General features: G+C 39.6%; 1 protein-coding gene across 1 annotated transcript in view; it reads left to right on the top strand.

The window, feature by feature from the left end:
- Positions 1-1,412, top strand: part of PRIM2 (DNA primase subunit 2) — a 118,245-nt gene extending 116,833 nt beyond the window's left edge. The window contains exon 13 of the mRNA XM_086608308.1: positions 1,185-1,412. Within this exon, the coding sequence (XP_086464434.1) occupies positions 1,185-1,412 (228 nt within the window). The remainder of the gene's footprint in view (positions 1-1,184) is intronic.
- The last annotated feature ends 22,046 nt before the right edge of the window (positions 1,413-23,458 follow it).

The raw sequence follows: 23,458 nt of genomic DNA, 5'->3' as shown, positions 1-23,458 counted from the left end.
TTGGCAAATTAAATCAGTCGCAGTATATGCCCTCCTGAGGCGCTGTATGTGTGCAGAGTTGCCTGTTATGCTGGAATTGGCCTCACCCTTATGGCAGAAAGGGAAGATAGTGGGAGCAGAAAATTACCAGTATGCAACTCTTAGTCTTCCTTGGTTTCTCGTGTCCCAGATTTGGGAAGTTTTCCAATGTTTTTTATTTTTCTTAAAATGTTCTTAGTATTCACGTGAACTGACAGGCAGATAAAAGGTGCAGATTGCCTCAATATGAGGTGGAAGCACCTTTTAAAGTAAGCATTTCCAACTTCTGAGCGCCCTGAAAAGAGACACAAAGGTTGTAACTGAGGTTTGGGGTGAATACACCAGAACAGCTTACTTTGAAAGCTTTGTCGATTTGAAATATTTGATGAGCAGCAATTGCATGTTCATTCATCAAATAATTAAAGATCTGAACGAATGCGCCTGCTAAGTAGAAAGGAGCAATAAAAATATTCTGCAATTTATGCTAGGTTTCTATATTCTTTACCATTGAAGACTAGATGTGCTTTGGTGTTGGATGTGCATCTAGTTTCAGGATAATGATGTTGGCACTGATGGAGCAGAGATAAACTTAATCTGTTGGGCTTCTGACTTAGCCTGCTTCCTGATAAACACTGCATTTGTGGCTACTGGAGAAAACAGGGAAGGAGGTGAAGCTACCCATTTCCATTCACAGTTTCACACTGGTACTTAAGATCCAGATTTACATTGTGCAGTTGTTACAACTTTTAGTAGTATTCCCTACTGCCATTTGCACTCTAGACTTGCCTCAGTCCCTCTTTTGGGTATGGAAATACTGTTTTAATGTGTAGGTTTCATTGTCTATATCTGGAAAGGTGTGCCATTCTACTTATATTGTTTTATATATTTTGGGGTGTTATTTTTCTTTACTACAGCAAAGAGAGTGTGAAATATTGTTTGAGTATTCCAAAGCAGTTGTTTTATTTATAGCATGAAGGAAGAAATTTTGTGATTAAAGTAAATCTGTGTCATGCTAATATTTACTGGGGTAGTATTTACAAGCTGATGCCTTTTTCCTCTACAAAATCAGAACTTATTACACTGCTAATTAATTTATTCTTGAATGTGAAAACTATGACCTTTGAAATAAATATAATAACTCAGTGTTCCTTTCCTTTTATGTGCAGGTTGATGACATTGGCTTTTCTTTGAATCATCCTAATCAATATTTTACAGAGAGTCAAAGGCTATTAAGTGGTGGTAGAGAACCGAAGAAGGAACTAAGTAATTCAGGAAATTCTCAACAAAAAAGTAATAATCAGGAAAGCATGAATTCGAATTCTACTCCCACCTCTTCAAATACAACAACTGATGCAGAACTGGAGGGACTGGAGGCATACTTCACTGAAGACTAAGCAGCTGGAGGGGTTTTGTTTTTGTTTTTTTTTTTTTGGTTGGTTGGTTTGGTTTTGGTTTTTTTCTTTCTTCTTTCATTCTTTCCCTTCTTTAGCTGGATTTGTCCCTATACTAAGGAATATGCACTTCACTACCTGGAAGACACAGGCATTTACTGCTTTGAATAGGCTAAAGAATGATAAGATACTGAAGCATAATTGAATCCAGTACTTATTCTTGCTGCTTTAGGGTACTGTTTTATATGGCATGTTGAAGGATGGGAAATGAAAGTTCCTTCCCAATTATTAGGTGATTTTTGTCAGACTTACCTTTTTTGTTTTTCTTCAAAATGTTAAAATATTTTTATCCCATTTTATGGTCACATTTATACGTTTCTTCTTAATTAATAAATTGCAAAGCTAAAGTTTGTGGTATTTTCTTTTTTGCTGTATCTGGATGGTAATTAAGTAGACTTTCTTAAGATCAAAATTACTTTCTGAAGGCGTCTGTCTGTCTCTCTTCTACAAGAGGAGCTGAGGGAAATCAGCTTCCTAATTGTAGACTTTGACATTAACTTTAGAGAGCTGGTTTTGGTGCTTGAAACAGAACATAAGCAGAGTTCAGACATCTGTATGTAAGAAGGTAATCCAAAAAGCTGATGCTCCACCAACTGACTCATCTTGAAGAAGCTAAAAGCTTGTTAGTGTGTATTCCTTTTCAATTTTAAAGTTTGCTCAGTGGCTGGAGCCTCCTGTGTCCTGCTAAGCTAAACAGCCATATGAATGCAGCTTTGGTTCACCTAAATTCCACCCATTCCCCCAAAGCCCAAGTCACCTAACGCACAAACGCATTCAGTCAAGCAGCAGCCACCGTGTGGTGGGTGGAAGCTCTAAGTAGAGCTGGTATTTTATGTCATGCTGTTGGAGTATTTTCCCCACAAATCTGATAATATGCTAAATACAATAAAAGGATTCCAGAAATGCAGAGTTATCTCCCTGGGTTTTTTTTTTTTACTGTAACTAAGGAAGGAAATCACTTAAACCTTACACCTGTGGCAAGAAGTTTTTAGTTTTATTTAGACATGTTGGCCTCTCGAGGACATTTCTGTTATCTGGGTTGCTATTACCTTCTGGCTTCCAAGCCCAGATTTGTTGCAAAAATGTAAAAATTAAGAGTTCATTTACACTTTTTGTTTCTTCCCTACATGTACCTAAACCATTTGGGCACGGCAGACGTAATTCAGAGCTTTTGGATAAGCCTATCCTGTTGCAGTTACTGATGCTTTCCTTGTTTTCCCAAGTGCGTACCAGAAACATGTGATGAGTAACAGCTGGACATGTAGTCAAGGGCACAATATCTGAGTGTTTTTTTTGGGTAGATTTCACATCATGATACTTAAGAATTATTCTTTTTAAAGCATATGTAGCATACTCTAAAATCTGTCTCTGAAGTCTCTTAAAAATCTACAAAAGAATCACTTTATCTTTTTAGGTCATTATATGGGTTTTGTTGTTGTTTCCTCTTTTTACTGCATTGTTGGTCTGCTGAATAGCTGGCGTCTTTTAACTAACTTCTGCTGTTGACAGTCTCCTTATTTCACCATCCTGTGTCTTCCTCCTTATCTACTACATCATATATGTTGCTGACGGTGGGGTTTGGAACTGCTGTGAAATCCACTACTTAGTTCACTTCAGCAGAGTAGCCCATCCTCGCTGCTGTGTTTGCCAGTCACTGCCTTTCATGCTTTATTATCGCTTCTATGTTTATTACTCCATCAGACTGTACAAAATGTTACCATCCTTCACTGGCCCACCTGTATCAGAAGTCTAGTTCATGTCAGTGGGTCTCTGATTTAAACAGCTCCTTTCGAGAGTACAAACTTTTCTTTCCGTTTTGATCTGTACTCTTCATGCTGTTACCGAAAGTACTTCATTTCGACATCAAAACTTCTACCTTTGGTATTTAGTTTGCAGAAACTAAAAGAAAGACTTTCACCCCTTAGCTCACATATTTGCTAAGATTTGTTTAAATCCACCAAATGCTGGTGATCTAAGGCATTTGAATTAGACAAAGGTTGTTACGATCAATGGGTACGATTCTGTTCCCTAAGGAACCTGAAGCGTTTATGGAGGTAAATCCACTGGAAAACAGGTACAAAAATGCTTGGAATGATGTCAAGAGTGAATTGTAGCTGGGAAATATATGGAAATAGATACCTAAATACTGACTTGTTAAAAGAAGAAGCTCTGGAAGACTTTAGAAGTGGGTTAGGGTAGGTGAAAAGTAAATCAATAGCTGGAGATAGGAAGGTGATACTGACATAGATCTGTCGAGGGAGAGCAGGGATTGGTGATTAGGCTCCAAAAAGCAGGAAGATGTATGAACTCTCAATAGCTCTTGAAAAATGATAACTACAATGAAAGCATCACAAGATGCTGTGTTTCTAGCTGAAATGCAAGTTCTCAGCAAAGTTGAAGATGTTTTGTCATATAATCATAAACCTTAATTAACATGGTTCAAGAATATGACATAATGAGAAGGACATTAGTATAGCAGAAGCAGACATGGCATAACCTTAATATTTATTTTTCACAAGAACATTATGTTCTACTCAGGATCAGAGTTGTATCATGGGACGTGTTACACAAACAGAAGGCCTCTGCTGTGCTTAATGACAGCACTTATGAAGTGAATTTCAGTAAAAATCAAGTTAGACCAGAAGAAGTGTCTTTGCTCAACCTGAACTAGTCAAATTGATACATGAACTACTGGATTAAATGTAATGGTCTGTGTTGTACTGTTCAAAGTAGATGATCCAACTGGCCCTTTTGGCCATTAAAGTCTGTGACACTAGGATTTATTTTTATGTTTGATAAGAATCTAATCCTCCAAGCTGCAGAGTGTCCTTGGTTCAGACAGCTGCTCTAGTGCTTTGGGTAGAATATAGAGGCAATCTAAGTAGCCAGACCTAAGAGTTAGAACCATGTGATTCAGGTACACAGTGTTGAGGTCTTGGGAGTGTCAGTGGTTTGGCCAACTACAGTTTTCAGATAAATGGTTGGCTGTAGAAAAATACCAGGAAACCTGCTGAATGACATTAATTCTATTCTGATATCTGCTGTGTGAGCATAGTTAAAAAGATGTAAAGCTCTACCTACATGCTGTAGGTAAAGAATAGTTATAATTTCTGTTGCTATGTGATTCTGAATGGAAAAAGAATCCTTGACACTAGGACTTAGAAAGGAGTTTAGAGGTTTCTTAAACTTTATCTCTCTTAAATCAGGAGGCACTGTTGAAGTTAAATTGTATCTTCAACTGATCACATTTTTCTCTTTATTATGTCCTAAGGGAGGATTGTAAAACTGCACTTTTCAGGATCTAGTGTTAATAGAAGTGTATTTTCTACCAGTTGAGGGAACTTCTCATTTCGTTTTGGATGTTCATCTAAGGTCTTGCTTCTCAGAATTTCATCCCTCTGACAGCGTATCAAGAATAACAAGTATAAATATCTAAATCAACATACGAATAGGAAAAGTAAATTGTGTTATTTGAATATATGTTTCAAATCAGTTGTAGAATGTGTAATAAGAGGTATAATAGTTGAATGTATTGGTAGCGCAGATATAGTAATTTGCTGAGTGCAAGGATATATGACAGAAGTGCAGTACTCTTTCTCCCTATTTCTACTCAGTAATTTTAGCAATGATCCTTGAAAAAATAATTCTCACATTTAAAAAATTAAAGACTATTAGAATTTTTTATTGTAAACATTTAAAATATGTGAGGCAATGGAAAAATATATTTGAATGTCCTTCTTAATTTAATCACTGATTTTTGTGGACTTTCTGTCTATTGCTTCTATATTTTGGCTTAAACTGACTTGCATGAGATATGTAAGGCCTTACCTTGAAACCTCAGGATTTTGCAATTTTGGTTTGAAGAGTGCCACTTCATTTTCTCTTCAGGCATCAGCCAGAAAAAAATTCCTGCACAATAAAAGTTTTAAAGACTTTCGTAGGCCATATGAAATTAACTCCTCCCTTTGCCCTTCTAAAGTTCCCACCAAATGAAATGCGTGCATATAGATTAAAAAAAATCTGAGTTTTCTTCTAAATACGTTTGACCAACTTTCTTTAGAACTTCCCCTCTTACCCTCAGGAGGCCTCATGATGATACATTTATGCCAGTTCTAGATGAAATGTTTTTCTTTTAGTCTCCAAATTGTTTTGGGAGCATGTGCAAATGGGACTTCACTTCTGAGGGAAAACCAAACCAAGCTCACTATCCTTATCAGAAATAAGAACAGTAGGAGATTCAGCCTGCTTAATTACTTCCAAACTGAAGGCCAAAGCTAATCTGAAGCACAGCCACCAAACTGGCATTTCCAAATCGATTATCAAGCAGATTTGATGAGATGGTCACTCTTTTTAACTGCAGGCTCCCAGCACATATCAAGTTAGATGGACGAGAAGAGAAGAGCTGCTTGTTTCCTGTAGGTAGCTGAAGACTATTTTAAAGCAGTTCACCTGTGTGACACTTACTTAAGGTGCTTAAATACAGATCTGGCAGGGAAAAATCATATCTCTGTGTACCATAAAGCTGTATAACTGGTTCTGGTAAAGTGCTTTTGATAAATGGGTTTTATATCTGAAAAAACAATAGCTGTAGTGGTAACAGATCTTTCATATTTTTGCAAGGACTGTTCTTGCCACATGATTATTTCATTACATGATAGGTTCAATAGTTATTAAATTATCTGTTCTGCAGAATTTAAAACACACTAAGCCCAGTTCTCCAGGAATGCTGTTCAAATCTCTGCAGTAGTCCCAGCCACCAACACTCTCTCTTCTGAGTTCAGATCCAGTTTCTCAAAAGGCTAGTTAGTAGTTGATCTTGTTTTTGAATGTGCAACAAACTCTAGAAATGCTTTTTTTTCCTTATTAGAATTTACTTGAAAAATTTTACTTCCACTCTTCAGCTGTAATAATCCTGTATTTCTGGATAATGTTAAAAGAATTTTTTAAAAAGTTTTTAATCACATTTAAACTGTTTGAAAAAGTGCTGCACTTCTTAATTACAGTCTCTTGTTAAAGTTTCTTAAAGTCAGTTGGAGCTTATTGCCAGTGATGAAGTGTGTTCCTAATAAGTTACTTTCTTCCCTTCATGTTAGTAGGCGTAAATCTGACCAAGTCACTATTCTTCCTCATTGGGAATGGCTGTGAGAACCATTTTTTTTAACCAAAATTACCTGAGAAGTGTTTCTGTAGCCTGCAAGAACAATATCTTAAAACAGAAAAGAAAGTAGTACTCCTGTATGTAGTGTTAGTCATTTGATTGTCACCTTCTTAATCATCATAACTATAGAGAACATTTAATTACTTAGACCTGATGTTGTCGATAAACCTGGAAGAAATGTCTAAATGAGTGCATCCCAAGCTTTAGTAAAGACCATTTCTAACAGATGTCGTTAAACTGACATTATAAAGAAGTGAATAGGCCCTTTCTACTCTACTGAGCAAGATTTATACTGCAATCGGTATCAGCTGATGTCTTAACAGAGCTGCGATTCAGAGGAGCAGACTAAAGTAGTTGTTCTTCGTGACTTTTTTCAGCTGAGGGTTATGAACTCAGGTCTGCCAGGCAGGTGGACCATGCCAGTACCCTGACCCGCTGCTTAGAAAACTCAGAGATCTTGCGCAATGCTGAATGCTCGATATATAGCTACGTAATGAGATAATCAAGTTGATTGGGACTAATGTTTTTAATCATGTAAACTAAAATTAAGTGGTAGGAATATACTAGAGGCACGATATTTCCTCTCTCTACCAGTAAGTTGAAGGTTGTTGGCGTTCTCTTCAAGTCCAGATGTCTAAACATTTTAATTAAAACCAAACAAACGTCAGCACCACATGCTATTCCTGGGTACTTTTTTTAAGAGTTTTGATTTTCAGTTGTCACCGAACGATTGTTTAGGGAATTAAAGTTGGCTCTTCTCTGTCCTCTAAATAAATAAACAAACAAACACGTTTGGCATCTCTTTTCAATGTGTCACGGTATTAATGTCTTCGTGGTTCACTGTGGTGAGAGTCTTGCATGCAAATCCTTGAATGATGCTTAACCTAAATCTACTCTCTGGAAGTGATTTTTTTTTTTTTTTTTTTTTTGCTTATGTGGATAATTTGCAGCGCTTTGCTGAGCAGAATCTGCAGCATGAATTAGCTGGATCACCGAATTGTGCCTGTGGAGGGAGAATGATGAAAGCCCTGGGTCACTCTGCGCCTGTTTGTTCTGCCAGGTGGAAGACTGAAGTCTAATACAGATATACTTCTAAACTAGTCTCTGTGAAATAATCATGTCAGGGCATAGCACTCATGATTACAGGCTGTTGGTACCATTCACAGCTGCTAATGGATGGGTGATTTAACCCCAAGAGCTTTTTCCCTTTGGCAGGCAGCAGGCTTTTTTCCGTTTGTGTGTGCTTTCTCTGAGCAGGTTTTGGTGGAAAACACTCCCTAGATGGGTTTTTGATGTCAGGTTTGCTCTTTGAAACATGTTTGGCTGAATGGAAACATTCAGATGAACTTCCTGTTGTCATTTTCTCATTTTGTGTGTTCTGTGTTCAGGGAATCGGGAGGAGGGAACTTATGCACCAGGAATGCGTAAAGACCTGTCTGCTTCCTTCATTGGCCTGTGGGAAGCCAAAGGTTGCTTAAAAGACAACTACTCACCACAGTTGCAGTGTTTTGCTCAATGAATGTTGTATGAAAGATCGTTTTTTCCCGAAGAACACTACAATTTCCACTTCTGATCTCCATCACTATACTGAGAAGCCGTGTAGTGCGGATTGCTATCCTCTGACTTTGGAGCATCAGCAGACTGGAGCATGAGAAAAACAAGGTGTCTTTCCCTGAAGGACAAAAACTGTCTGGATTCATTTACTCTGCTACTGCCACAACTGCTCTTCTCTATGGAAGCTGCATGCTGTAAGGAGCACACGGTGCAAAGTGCAGAGACGTGCAGCACTTGGCACCTTATTCCAGGGTGATCTTATAACAGCTTTCCAGTACCTAAAGGGGGCCTACAGGAAAGCTGGAGAGGGACTTTTTACAAGGGCGTGTAGTGATAGGACAAGGGGCAATGGATTCAAACTGAAAGAGGGGAGATTTTGATTAGATATAAGGAAGAAATTTTTTACATTGAGGGTGGTGAAGCACTGGAACAGGTTGCCCAGAGAAGTTGTGGATGCCCCATCCCTGGAATTGTTCAAGGCCAGGTTAGATGAGGCTTTGGGCAACCTGGTGTAGTGGAGGATTTCCCTGCCTGTGGCAGGGGGGTTGGAACTAGATGATCTTTAAGGTCCCTTCCAACCCTAGCCATTCTATGATTCTATTCACGTTTGAATGCAAATCAGACCGCGGCTTCCATTGCCCTGCTTAAAAAATAGAGGAAAAAAGATACTTCAAAATGATAAGGAAATGGTTGGAATGTTATAATAATGTTATGTTTATTAATTTCCAGAGGAGCTATTGTGGCAAGGTCTCATTGTTCGTGGTCTCACTGCACAAGAATATAGCAAGACAGAATATGTTTTTTGTCCTCAACAGCTTACAATTTAAATTATGAAGTGTTGTGATGAGCGAATGTAACGAATATGATGGGCAGATGATAAAAAAAAAAAATGAAAAGGAGTTTTTACATAGATGCATTGTTGTATAAATTGAAGGTTTGAGGTGGGTTGTTAAAATAGACACGTTAATTATATCCATAGTCTCAGCTGGCCACTCGCCTATCCAATATGAGCTGGCAATTTACCATAGCTATTGTGGCAGAAATGGGTACTGAGGAAGGATTTGAAATCAATGCATACAAAGCAGGAAAACACATGAAATCAAATTACATGCTAAATAACCCTGAGCTGAAGCCTGTGCCTCTCTTACTGCCTGAGTTCTCTTGCTGTCCACAAACTTTTCAAGATCCTTAACGATGCAAAAGCTCTTGTTTGAATAGGGGCCCTCACTTCTCGTCTTACGTTATTGATGTGACATAGCAGCAGTAACAAAAGGCACAGGAATCCCAGCCATTCCTCGAAACCAGCTGGATGCTCCTGAATTTTAGGCAGGTGTGCAGGCTGAATTACAAACTGTCTGCACCTTCCCAGGTGGTGATAACACCTTAAGGACATTCATTTTAAGGTTTTACTGATGCACGTAAATGAAAATGGATCCAACAGCTTGGGTCTGTCGTGCACGGTACCGTTTCATAGACTTGGTCTCAACTAGCAATGTCCAAGCTAAAGGAGAGGAGCTGTTGTCCCTCTTGCTGATCCGGTCACTAATTGTGTTGAATGCAGAAGTCTCTGAGTGACAGCAGTTCAAAAGCCACTGCCCAGGAAAGCTGTATGAACATTTCTACATCTGCAAAAACAATGCAGATTCAGTGATACCTGCTCGAAGAAAGCAGAAAGGAGGAGTTTAAGACAGTTAGCTGAGAAGGAGGTACAGCCAGCAGCAAATATTGACCGCTGATGGAACAGAAAGTAGAACCAAGTGAGAATTCTTTTTTTTTTTTGTTCCCCTCAAGGTTCATAAGGATCATTTTGAAACATACTGTTCCATGTACTACACTTCTGTTTCACATATACCTACTTGAGAAGGATGCTTTGGTGCCTGACAAGACCTCCATTCATGATGTTGCTCTTTCCTCAGAGTGCAGAAAGCTCTACTCGTTCTCTTGCCTGGGTCTTCTGGAGAAAGAAGAGCCCAGGTCTTCGTTTTATTGGCGCCCAAGTCTCCTTCATTCAGCTTTGTAATCTTTTAGTCAGAGTAGAAAAGGCCTTTATATCAGCCTTGATGTTTGTTTTCCAAAGACACGCTTCCGTCATGTGAGCATTTTGACACACAGCAGCCCTGCTCCCATGGCCAACATTAATGGCACGTACAGATAGTTTATGGAAAGCTTTGCAGAGCTTTCAGCTCTGCCTTGTTCAAGGAAAAAAATTCCATGGTAGCTCGCAATTCTAATTTGATGTGAATAAAGCTACATTGGCTTTGAGTGACACTGGCTAAAACACATAATGAGATGACATTTCTAATTTGTCATTTCAGCTATGTTAGCTCTTAGTTGTCAGTTCATAATTATTTGTAAAGATTGTTTTAATGTATTGGGTTTTGGTGCACTAAGTTGCATTTATGTGTGATCGCAAGGACAACTAGAGCCTGGATTTCTTTGCTCATTTCAATCCAAATAAAAATATTAGGCACACAAACTAGTCATGATTCCTTCTGTTTTGAAAGGCCTGCTGTTTGAAAGAAGCTCTGTAATTCAGGTGAGAAATACTGGAGCTGCTTGCAATCTCTCAATCCCAGGTCTAATTCTCGTAGCATAGAATGGCAGTAACAAATTTGATGTATACTCATTGCCTATTCAGTATATTATTTATTCTGACCAGCAAATCTTAAATTTTCATTGTTATTGCTGCTCCTTTGAACCCCCTGAGCTTTTTGAACTGAGATGAGTGCTTTCTACCTAATGAAGCTAAGTGAGTGAGTCCTATAGCTTCTTAGTTCGTATCTCATCCCTGGCAACTGTAACTGGCCAGATGCTTAGGAAAAGGAAGGGGACAAGCAGGCAATGATTCTTCTCTAGGCAGTCCATGAATTTTTAAAGCAATTTTTGAAGTAATTTATATTTTTTAGCTTTGCATGCTTGCGTAACAGTAGTTCCTGTAATGTGAGTGTGTATTATGTGAAAAAAACGCTTCCTTTTTATTATTTTACGCTCGGTGCCTGACCGTATCGTTGTGTTGCATGATGAGCAACAGCAACTAACTGTTTTTTTCATCTTCTGAGTATAACAGGTCCTAGCAGTACCCTTCCCCAGTTATTGCTTTGCTAAACTAGAGAGTCCTCCTGTGTTTAATATTTCTGCACGTGGATGTTCTCTGGTACTTCTTCCTATGTCTTTTTTGTATGTGGTTTATCTCTACCCCAGACTTCAAGTTGTGTTTTCAGTCCTGGTGCTCCAGAGACTTACTCAGTCACTCTTGCAGAGTGGCTAATGAGTCTCAGTACACATCCAGAGGCACGAGTTCACATCTCATGGTGAACCTTCGTGAAAGCTGCTGCTGCCAGCTAACTCAGCTGTAATTGAGTACCTGGTAATTTTGGCTGGGAATAATGAAAGGTGGCTGGACGTGATGCAGAGAAAATGACTCTCTTGTGTTTTCTTGGCTCCAGAAACTGAGATGCCTCAAATACATCTGCCTGATAAGGATCTGTGCTTGAGACTGACCCTTGTGAGTATTTATTAGGGTATATAGATCAGTGAATTATCTAGGCAATGCGGTGGAAGCAAGTAATTCTGTAACTAAGAGTTTGCAACAGCACATATTTTTTCTAATTTAAGTTCTCATATTCTAATATTTACGGATGAAGAAAACAAATATGTCTTGTAACTAGAATGTGTGTGTAGAAGGAGGTAGTAAATTAAACAGATATAATAGGAAGGATTTTTCATAATACTGTTTTTCATAACAAATCTAAGGCATTTTAAACTTTGTCATGCTTCATGATGAATGTTGAGATTAATATAATAACTTCATTTATAAGAAGTGTAGTTGAGGCCACTCCATGGAGCCCAGAGTGCTCTGTTTAAAACACTTCAAATATCATCTGCCTCAAACAAAAGCTTCAGCTGTAGTAAGAAATCTACTATTAAAAAAACCTGGTCTATTAAAAAATATGTTCATTGGAAAAAAAAAAAGGGTGGGTTCTGTCTTCACTTCTAGCTCTCAGAGAAAGGATAAATATAGGGCATCTGAGGTTCTGTGAACTATTACTTTTGTTTTCAGAAGATTGGTTGTAGGTGTGACAAACACGATTTATCGTCCCTTTGGACTGTATACAGATACTTGATGGATTTCAGTGCTGTGAAAGGCAAAGCAAGTCCCATGTTTTATCACCATACTCCTCTGCAGGAGATCTTGAAGATGAAATGAAACGCCCCAAATATAAATTATTTTTATAATTGCCGGTCGACCAAAGAATGGGATTGTGTAGACTTTGTAAACACTTTCTCTTGTCCTGAGCATCACAGATCTCATAGTCTCTAAACACAGGTATTTAAGGTTCATACATGTCTTTGTATTTGAACACTGTTTTGTATTCTAGTCTCGTGATTTTACAGCCGAAGCGAAACTCTGGCTTCAGCAAATTTCATACACTAGCTTATGTGCTGCAGCAAATGATTTCTGGATTGATGCCATAAAACTGGTCTATTTCATATTCTAATTATTATTTTATAATCGTTAAGTAACTATTCAGCATTTGTAATAGGTAAATTATTACTCAGCCAAACAAAGCAACAAAAATATCTTTTGCTTGGCGGATTTGATTGACTAAGGAATAGGAAAACTCCTGTTCCTGTTAATGGTTTAAATGCAACCTGATCATTTATGACTGGCAATTTTTGGACACTTGAATATCCAAAATGGGTAATTGATTGATTTCTGACATAATGACTTTGGGTTAAAGAGACATGCCTGGAGCTAAGCAAGAAGCATATTCTGTCTCCTGTTCAGCTCTTCCTAGCCATAGGATTTTTTATTTTACAGAACTGTCAGTTAAATACGTTCAATATATTTCATGAGCACTGAAAACATGCTCAAAACAGTTCTCTGGTCATTTTATCACTTTCCTTCTGCCAGAAATTCTTCTAGAATTTACTTCAAAGGAGAACTTTTTTTTTTTTTTTTTCCAGTAGTACTTTCAGGAACAGAAGCTTGTTAGAGAAATGGAGTTGCATAAGGAAATTTATGATCCTTGAACATGCTCCCGGTTGTTTGACTTTTACCTTGTATTTCTGATTTGGAATGAGTGATTGAACTGTTACATTGTGTTTCTCCACAGGTAGTTCAGTAAGCAAATGCTTTTCTTCCTGACAAAAGACTGGCGAAGAATAAAAATTCAGTTTCCTGTAGTTGCGTTTTGAGCTTTCAGTTCCAAGGACACAGCATCAAAGAGCCTAAAAAGCTACCAAACAAAAAAGTCGAAAAGGCAAAATATTTTTTTGCCTTTAGTCCCTTAAATAACGCCTGAAGTCTATACCGAAGGGAAGGTGCTTCCCTTATCCAGGAACCCCAGCCTTTTTGGAGGATGGAGTGCTTCCTCTGCCTGCTCAACAGTGTCCAGGCTGGGGAGCTGCCTTGCCTTTGGCTGGGTACACTCTTGTATGCAGTCAGTCACTTGTTTTTCCTTTCCAGGGTAGGCATATATTCCTACAATCTCTGCTGATTTGGAAGAAGTCAATTTTCTATTTTCCAGAACATGTTTTATTTGCTCTCCACTGCCAATTAACATACAAAATATACTGTTCTTTGCCAGATGTTCTGTCTCTTGCCTCCTCCCTTGAATTTTAGCTGTAGGGAAAGGTGCACATTTGGGAGCTATTCTGTAGTCCTTTCTTTTTCTTAAATGATAGGGTAAGAAGCTGTACTAACGAGGATTGCTCAGGAGGTCACACCACCCGTGGCAGCTGTCAGGTTGCACGGTGAGCTGCGGATGGTGGATGAATACATTCAGAAATAAATGCTTTGTCACAACAGGCTGCGGGCAAAACTTACTGCTTCTGTCTTCTGACATACACATATAATTTCTCATTAATGCACCACAAAATGGCATCTCTTAGGCATAAGTATATGTAAAAGCAGTCACTAAACATGATTTTTTATTTGTTTTACTCAATATTTAAGAAATGAAAATACTCCAGGGCCTGGAGGGGAAAACAGTTTTGTCTACTGCTGTTACAAAAGGGTACAGAATGGTTTGCAAAGAGAATATTGAAAATCTGCAGAGTCACATCTTCAGGCTGTGTAAGCAGGCACAGTATTCAGCTTGCGTGATGAAGTCCAGTAAGTGGGGGCTAGGTGGGTAATCCTGCCAAGAAAAAAAGGTTCACGTGACATCAGAGGCAGATGGAATAGGGTTTTGCCTTGGTGAACTGGGAGGTGATAGGAAGACTATTAAGATATGATAAGAAAAACATTGTCTTGCCTGCTTACCAGAAACTGCCAGAATTTAATTCCAGATGTGAGCTTAAGGCCAAATATTTCCAGAATTTCGACCTGATTACAAAACCCTCTAGCCATTTATAGTGATATTTTGGTGAGGCTGAGCCTATATCTAGACTTCTCTGGTCATACCTCTAAAATAGTGTGCTCTCTCTGGAAAGTTGTGGGGAAGGGTGCAAATACACAATTTTCTATCTAAAGCTGCTGTTAGCTCCGATACACCAACCATCACCTTTCTTGCCACTCTGAGACCATGCTGCAGGGCTCAAGAGAGTTTGCATTCAATTTCAGATGTGGCCATGGATTTCCCTGGTGATCTGTGGCAAATTGCCTACCCACCTCACCTGCAAGGCAGAGGGAACCATCCCTCTTTAGCCCTAGTTCTGGCCCATTTGTACCAGTCTATACCATGTGGATTGCATCTCCCAATTTGTGTAGCGTATTGAGAAGATTGTCTCAGCTGAATTCTTTAAGCTTGCCTGCAATGATAAAAGTTCTCTTTCCGAGCACTTAATGTGTAAAGGTGTATTTTACTTGAGCAATAACTTTGGATTAAAATAGAAACAAATATTCCAGGTGGTCTCTTCTAACATCTTGAGGCTAAAAATTCTGGATGTTTGGGGCACTCCTAGTTGCTGATTCAGTAATGCTTTGGATTTCACATTGGTCCGTGGATGCTAAACTTCTATCTGCCATTTGATATTACCTTCAAATGTCCTGTACTTCCACTTCTCCTGGAACTGTTCCCGCTCCCATATCATAACATATCCTTTACTTTGCTCCTAAGGGCCGTGTACTGTCTGTGTGTAAGGGCTGCAACATGGTGTACATAGAGTAGGAAATGAAAACTTCCTTCTGACTGCATGGATGGTGGAGGCTGCTGTTGCCTTGAGTTCACTCTTCTGCTCCGTTGTTCGATTTAATAGTCAGTTCAGATGGAGCCACAAAAAAATCTGTCATGAACAGCTCCATCTGACTCTCAGACTGTGGAAGCCCCTATTTAAGTGATTTGCAGTGTTGCGGGTATCTAATTATTTTGAATGTTCTGTTTATCTGTGCTTGCGTTCCCTCCCAATGCAGCCAGCATGGCTGTGTCTGAAGCTTAGGGAAAAGGATCCCAGCTGGATGCTTTTGACCAGCTCAGCTGTTCTGTTTATTTCTGTTTCCAACACAAAAGCTCTGGAAATTGTTTAAATGCTTCATGAATTTCTCTCCTACCCTAGCGATACGATGCAAAGGCGTACAGGTCAAAACAAGAGCTAGGCTTGGTGTGTGGATGCCAGCTCCTCATAAGACATTTCTTTATCAAGGTTTCAAGGTTTAATTACTTAAACTAAGTTTAGTTTATCTAACTAAACTAACCTACCAGCTAGGTTTGAGAGGATTCACAAGGCAGAAAGGAAGATTGGTTTTATATGGACTAGAAAAAGTTATAGTGATGAAGGGCCCTGGAAAGAAAAGTGCTATAATCAAACCAGGACATGACTGCCTCCAAGGAGGAAAAGAAAAATAATAGATCTTAACAGATTTGACTGATGTGGGCTGTAAGAGAGGGAGGAGGGAGCTGGAGATGACCCTTGAGGTATGGGGCCAAACATACAGCATTGTGGATATGATATTCTTCTAACAAAGAACTGGAGGAGAAGACAGAGGATGAATTAAGGTTTCGATTTTATTTGCACTCAGCTTGGGATGTCAGAGAATCTTTCAGAGGGAGCTGCTAGCGAGACAGCACAACCTACAAATGTGAAAGGAATTCATTTTTTTAAAGGCTGGAAAATATCCGAGTCTTAATGAGTTCGCAGCAAGGTTGGTATTTATGATATCTCTGGTGCATAGTTCGAAAGAAACTGGAACACAACTATGAATTCACAGCACTTGGAGGAAAAGAGGCAAAAAAAAAAGTTAACTCCCCCCCACCCCCGGCCCCGAAAAAACATATAGCTTCCTAAAATTATGCCCTGGGGCCTTTTGGCAGAACCTGTAACTTGTGGTCCTGCATTTTGCCTATTTTCTTAGGAAACGTTGAGATTGGTTGTCATCCTGCAGACTGCATGATGTACCCAAAGTCAGCTTTGGTCAGCCGTGCTTTCCCCTGCCCAACGAGCTCTCTGTACGTCTTGGAGGTTTAATTGGATTTGCGTTTCTTTTCGGTGGCTCCTGAGCACTGTACATATGGCATCAATTTGTCCTTTTTCTCCAGTCCTGCTTGGCATCTGTTTCGGTGGGACAACAGGAGGTTTAAAATGGATTAAAATTGGGTAAAGTGCCAAGACGCCAATAATAAATACAGGAAAGAACAAAACTTTCAGATATAACTTATGAAAAGGTAGGATGGAGGGGAGGGAAACGCAGCTGTATTTTTGGATGGAAATCCTGACAGGTCTATCAGTCAAGATGAAATCTCACATTACACAGTGTTTGTAGTCCAGAAATTCCCCTAATTGCTTTGCTGAAATCCTTACAAATTGATTTGCAGATTACATTGAAATCGTTTCTCTCTCTACCGAAATGTCATTTTTGCTAATAATGGATATTTTGAAACAGGAAATGAATAATGTGCAATCCCTTTGAAATTTTAAAGGTGAGTTCATGGAGGCAGAATGTAATCTGCCAAGCAGAAGTGAGGTCATTACCTGCACTCCTCTGATAAATGTCGCAGGGTGTTTAGCAACTGTGGGAGGGTAGGTCTTTGCGGTCAACTCATCCTTGTGAATTCAAATTGATTTTGAGGTATTTGCACCAGTGTTTGTCATATTACAAGTTGAAATTCCTTGCTCTACAGTCTTTGGGCAGGCTTTCCTCATCCCTATTCGTGTTTACTAACATCAGGCTAATTGTGTTCTTACTACTGGCATAGAGAGAATGATGGGTTTTGATGTTTGGGTTTTTTTTTTACTTCCTGGAGCAGGACTAACTGTGCGGGGTCTGGAGGGAACCACTGCTTTCTCACCTCCACCAAGAGGTCAGAGAAGCCCTGTGGGAAATAAATGCAGTCATTCATGATTTTATAAGGTCTAAACATCTAAATGTTTTTATACAGCGTGTGTACTAGGCCATTGGCACTTGCTGAAAATGTACTACTTTATAAAATGTATTTCAGGAGACCAAACTTTTTTTCACAATTTCCAGTAAATAATTAGAAAACCATAAGCCACTTAACTCGGCCTCAAAATGTTTCAGCTTTAATGAAACGGGAGTGTAAAAACCTCAGATGTTACTTACATTAAAGAGATGGACTGTTGAGCCTTTCAATAACACCAGCATCAACAGGACTCAAAATATAAATAATTAGTTGAATTTGCAGATACTTGGCTGAATTGCAAACTTAATATAATTTCATTGATTCTCCCCTAAGCTAATACACATTTATGTTTGCTTGAGCAGCGATAGGGAGAAAAGGGAGAGAGCAGAACTGGGAAGCCCTTATCTTCAAGTAAATCACATTGATTTTTACTTAACTTTCTCAAGGAATGCTGAATAGTTTAACAGGAATTATACCCTAGTGATTACAATAAGAAAATAATTGCACTATTAAAAATAATCGCTGCCTGGGATTTATATCTGATGTTTACCTTACATGTGCATATAAAATGGTCTGAACATTAGAAATCAACCTGTAATTACAGGTATTTAAGCGCTGTTATAATGAAACGATTGCTTAAATGTGAAATCAGACTTTACCATGTTTAAAAAGAATATATATTTATTCTCATAATAATCTATGATCGTTCTACTTGGTTGTAATCTTTCACTACACTGATGCTTTTTTCAATTTTCTGCTTGAATTGTTGATTTTAAACTTACAAAACCCAAGCATTGAAGTGCTTTGTGCAAACTACGTATGCCTGTGTTTTATTACACGTGATTAGAAGTTTTTTGATGCAGGGAAATTCTCATCTGTTGAAATTGAAAGTTTTGGACAAATGTTTCAAGGAGATGTCTGTTAAAAAGCTCCTCAGCTTCTGGCTTGGTATGTGCAGCCAAAAGGTTGAGGGAGCCTTTGAGGCAGTGGTGCTTGCACTGGTTTTATGGGACTGCAGGTCAAGCCTCACAATTTTGAGTGGTTACCACTCCCATTAGCCTGTTTAAAACTTCATTTAGAAAACTTCAATTTCTAGCTATTTGTAGACACCAAAAATCCTCCCAACCCAACCATATGTAGAGTACAAGAGCTTGCTTTTGTAATCCCCTTTCTTGGTCAACGTAAAATCACTCTATGTGCTCCTTAGGGGTTTAGAGGCTGCAAATTGGAAGCCAGTCATTTCATTTATACGTGGAAGGTGGAATATTGATTGCACACTATCATGGCTGGGGAACTGCTGAGAAATCAGACGTCTCAAGGAATGGTGATTTAACACTGGATATCTGCAGAAATTATCTCACCACTGTGTTTTTCTCCTGTCCCTTCCCAAAGTCGTGCACAGTTGTTTCAACTCATCCTTACAACTGGCGGGAAATGGTTTGAGAGCAGCCCTGAGGAAAAGGACTTGGGAGTGCTGGTTGATGAGAACCTCAACATGAGCCGGCAATGTGTGCTGGCAGCCCAGAAAGCCAAACGTGTCCTGAGCGGCATCCAAAGAAGCTTGGCCAGCAGGTCGAGGGAGATGATTGTGCCCCTCTACTCTACTCTTGTGAGACCCCATCTGGAATATGGCCTTCAGCTCTGGAGTCCCCAACACAAGAAGGACATGGAGCTGCTGGAGCGAGTCCAGAGGAGGGCCACAAAGATGATCCGAGGGCTGGAACTCCTCTCCTCTGAAGACAGGCTGAGAGAGTTGGGGCTATTCAGCCTGGAGGAGAGAAGGCTCCAGGGTGATCTTATTGCAGCTTTCCAGTACTTAAAGGAGGCCTACAGGAAAGCTCGACAGGGATTATTTTACAAGGGTATGTAGTGATAAGACAAGGGTTAATGGCTTTAAACTGAAAGAGGATAGATTTAGATTAGATATAAGGAAGAAATTCCTCACTCCGAGAGTGGTGAGGCACTGGAACAGGTTGCCCAGAGAAGTTGTAGATGCCTCATCCCTGGAAGTGTTCAAGGCCAGGTTGGATGAGGCTTTGGGCAACCTGGTGTAGTGGAGGGTGTCCCTGCCCATGGCAGGGGGGTTGGAACTAGATGATGTTTGAGGTCCTTTCCAACCCCAACCATTCTATGATTCTATAAATCTCAGCGGTGAAATACGAACCATTTTGTTAAGCAGAGTTTTTCCTTTTCTGTCCAGCCTCATTATAAATGTAAGATGGTGCATATGATGAGCTCAGTAACAGGTACATAAGAACAGGCAATTGCTCATGAACAGATGTGTTTATTTTCATGTCATTGCAGCTGGGCAATTAACACAACTTGTTTTCTGGATGACACCAGAGGCACAATTCTAGCTTAAAGGACATTATTATTTACTTGCCGGTATTTTTTTTTACAGAAAAGGATTGCAACTTGAGTATGAAATGACAAATGAAATTGTTGTTTATATATAAAATTGATCACATTAGTGTCTGGAAATTAGCATAACAGATACGCAGCTTCTGCTTGAATTTCAAAAGAGAGCTTCCTTTTCCAGCCCCCCATGGATCACATTTGAGGTCATTAAGTCATTAGCAGGCAGCAGGGAAATTCTAATTTTGCTTTTCTTCAATCTTACTATTCCTCTGCACAGCCTCTTTTCTGCTCACGTTGCCACTTCTACTCGAGTTGATTACTAACACGATCTCTGAAAAAGCTACTGGTTGTACAAGAAAAGATGAGAATCCAAGCAAAGCTATTAAAACTATGTTTATAAAATTATCTCCCTGGACTTGATTGTCACCATCCTGCTGGATGCTCTGATTCTACACTTGCTTATCCCTTGACTTCATGCTTTTGTTTGGTAATACAACTTCTCATAATCCACGTAAGCCTTGCAATATATTTCACTCACTTGCTGACATTTCACTTTGTTGTTGGTATTCATCACTAGATATCCCAAAAATGCCTGTCAGTTAATCAGTCTCAATCTGCAGAGTGTTATTAGAGTCAGGGACTAAGCACCCGGCTTTCGAATGAGGCAGCATTTATCAATTCGTGTGACTCTCGCTATTAAAAAAGAACAATCGTACCGTGTTGTTACCAGCAGCCTTTGGGATGGCTGGAGTACAAGGCACACACTGGACCAAATCCTACCCGAGCTTTTGGAGATATCTTTCAACTTCAGTGGGGTTTGGCCTCTTTCTAGCCTTATCTGCTGTGATTATTCTGTCTCATGATTAAAAAAGACTGGAATCCGGTGTGGCCTTTAAACACTGTTTTGAAAATTATAATTTCTAGGAATTCTAAGAATGTGAGCTGGCTGAAGCAACTGCAGAAATATTATGTTAACTTTTCTTCAGACTTTGGAAGAAGTTAATAACTGAAAAGTGACTTTTTGGTAATCCTCCCCTCACTTTTCCATGCAAAATTTCATGCTTTCCATCTGTTCTGTGCATTGGAGGTGGGTTTTTTGTTTGTTGTTTCTTTTGTTTGTTTGTTTGTTTGTTTGTTTGTTTGTTTTTAAAGAGCAGCCTACTTCTGCAAGAATGAGCAAGCTTCTGAAAACCAACATCAACGATGACCACGGATGGAGCATGAGCTGCCTGGCACAGCACAACACCTGGGGCAGGGTCCTCCTTCTGCTGGTTGCTCCCGCCAGATTTAGCTGTGTTGAAGGAGAAGCCAAGAAAGCATTTCTCTCTCCTGTAAGAAATATCAATACCTTCTGCTTAACAGAACTTCTTCTCAGATAGTTGTCCACTTTCCAATCTCTCCCTCAACTCGTCCATTTGCTATCAAAGCCTCAAGCTCAGGAGTGCTTGAGAAACGCCTGGCTATAACTGAACAAGGGTGTCCGTGTGCAGTAAATAAGTTTTTGTTAGTCATCTAAACGTTGGTGTTCTCTGTACATGTTCATGGGCAGTGTCATAATTACCGGTAATATATTTACTTCTCCAAAGTGCATTCCCAACCGCGCTCCATCCAAGGAGTCTTATGGCTCTCTGTAACATTTAGTCAATGAAAAAACACTGTGCTGGTTCTGTCCAAACGTAAGGTAGAATTTAAGGGATACTGAGAGTTATATAGGCCCTCAGATTTATGAAACTAGAGGAGAATGTAAAGCTTCTGCTAGCACTGTTAGCTTGTGGTGTCTAAAAATGTGGAGTGTCATATGTGTGAATGCTCTGCAGATGTTTCCTCATTGCTCTTCAGCCTATGCAGTGCCCACCTGACGTAACAAATAGAAAAAATATCTCCAGTTTCTCATTATATATTGTTTCAGTAAAGCTCCTCCTGGGCGGCTGGGATGGCTGAGCCAACGTAACCCAAGCACTGGCTCAGAGCTCCTCAGGACCAGAAGCTGACATGAGCGTTGATGCTTCTACTCTAAATATGAGTTGCTATCATTTTACTCCTTGACTGATAGTCCAGAGCAGAATTTTTATGTCGGAGGTAAGGTAAAGAAGCTCCTGAAATTTTTTTTTTTTACTTACTTATGAAACATATTTTTTAGAGGGAATGAGTTTTTGAAGGGAAATTCTTGGTTTGAAAGAGACAGAGGGGGGATTTAATTCACGTTTTTCTCATTTGGGATACATGTTCTGGTTGGTATAGTAGTCATTTTGGAGAAATACATGATCTCCAGGTTTTTTTTCAAATCCCTTTTCATCAGGATGAAAAAAAACAAACCCAAAGACTGAAAAATCTTTGCAAGACGGAAAAGTCATCCCATACAGACTCATTTGGCCATTCTACAATATCCCTTGAAAGTCTTTAAGTGATATCATCTTTCATGGGGCCTTCTTCAGCCTTTGTTTTTGACAACACAGAACAGTTACTCTTTATGGTATTTGGTGACTATTTGGTATTCTATGAGTACTTGAGCACTGGTTTCTGTAGAGATGGAAGCTCAGTGCAGAAATCAGGGGCAAACAAATGCCAGTCGTGAAGCTGTCAGAGTGAGGAAAACTAGATGTATAATTAGCAGAGATGTAATTCAGAACCCCACAAAATCTTCAGGACCAAAGTGTTGATTTTTTGCATGCATAATAACTTTTTATGCCTGTTGTACTTTATTGATCTGGTTTTAGGCAGGCTGGAAGCGCAGAGCAAAGGGAGGTGGCAGTGGGCAGTGGAGTGACTGTCACTGCTGTCAGGAGCTGCTGGGGATGTGCGTGCCCCAGAATCAGTCAAAGGCTGTGGCTGTGGCTGGAACCAGGACTTGAGAGTCAGGATATGTACATACAGACACGTTATCTATAGGTACGTGCACACATGCAGCGGCTGTGCTGGTGTCACTTGTCTACTGAGCCCTGCAGTAAAGGTGCAGGTACAGATGCCACTTTTGTTACACAATTTCCTCGAACAGCCCAACTAAGCTGATAAAAGCCTATCTGTACCTACTCTAGGGGTTCCCCTGGCAGAGCTAAGCTGGCTTTGAGATACGATTTGTATTTATTTATTTATCTATTTAACACTCATAACCAACATAGCTGTTCCAGCAAAGCTTTACTAAGTAGCCTTAACCTTGATAAAATGACCACTGTACTGCTACCTTTGCACAGTGCCATATTTTAGGCAGGGCTCACTCCGTTTTTAATGGGATGTTCAATGTAACGTAGTACTGCAATCTGTCAGTCAATAAAAACGCTATTTCCTTCCCAGCCTATACGTGTGCTCACCTGCTACAGCGATATTCAAATGATGCCAGTTGCATCGTGTTTGTAAACAGTGCCAGATTGGGTCTGCATGCTCCATTCTGTAGGATCATGTCTGGTGAGGGACATGGACATCACTCAATTAACCGGCTGCCTTTGTTTTCCCTGGGTTTCTCCTTGGCATTTGCTTCCCGGGAGGCAGACCCTGCAGGCAGCTTTATCTGCGGCTCAGGAAAAAGACACAGTGTAATATGCCCACGCTGTATTTATCATCATCTTGCCTGCCTTGAGAAGGAAGCTGCAGACATTGTGACGGATGGAGGATGACTCGAC

The sequence above is a fragment of the Tauraco erythrolophus genome, chromosome 2 (genome assembly GCF_009769465.1).
Source record: "Tauraco erythrolophus isolate bTauEry1 chromosome 2, bTauEry1.pri, whole genome shotgun sequence".
Taxonomy (NCBI): domain Eukaryota; kingdom Metazoa; phylum Chordata; class Aves; order Musophagiformes; family Musophagidae; genus Tauraco; species Tauraco erythrolophus.
This window is presented reverse-complemented; position numbering and strand designations above follow the sequence as displayed.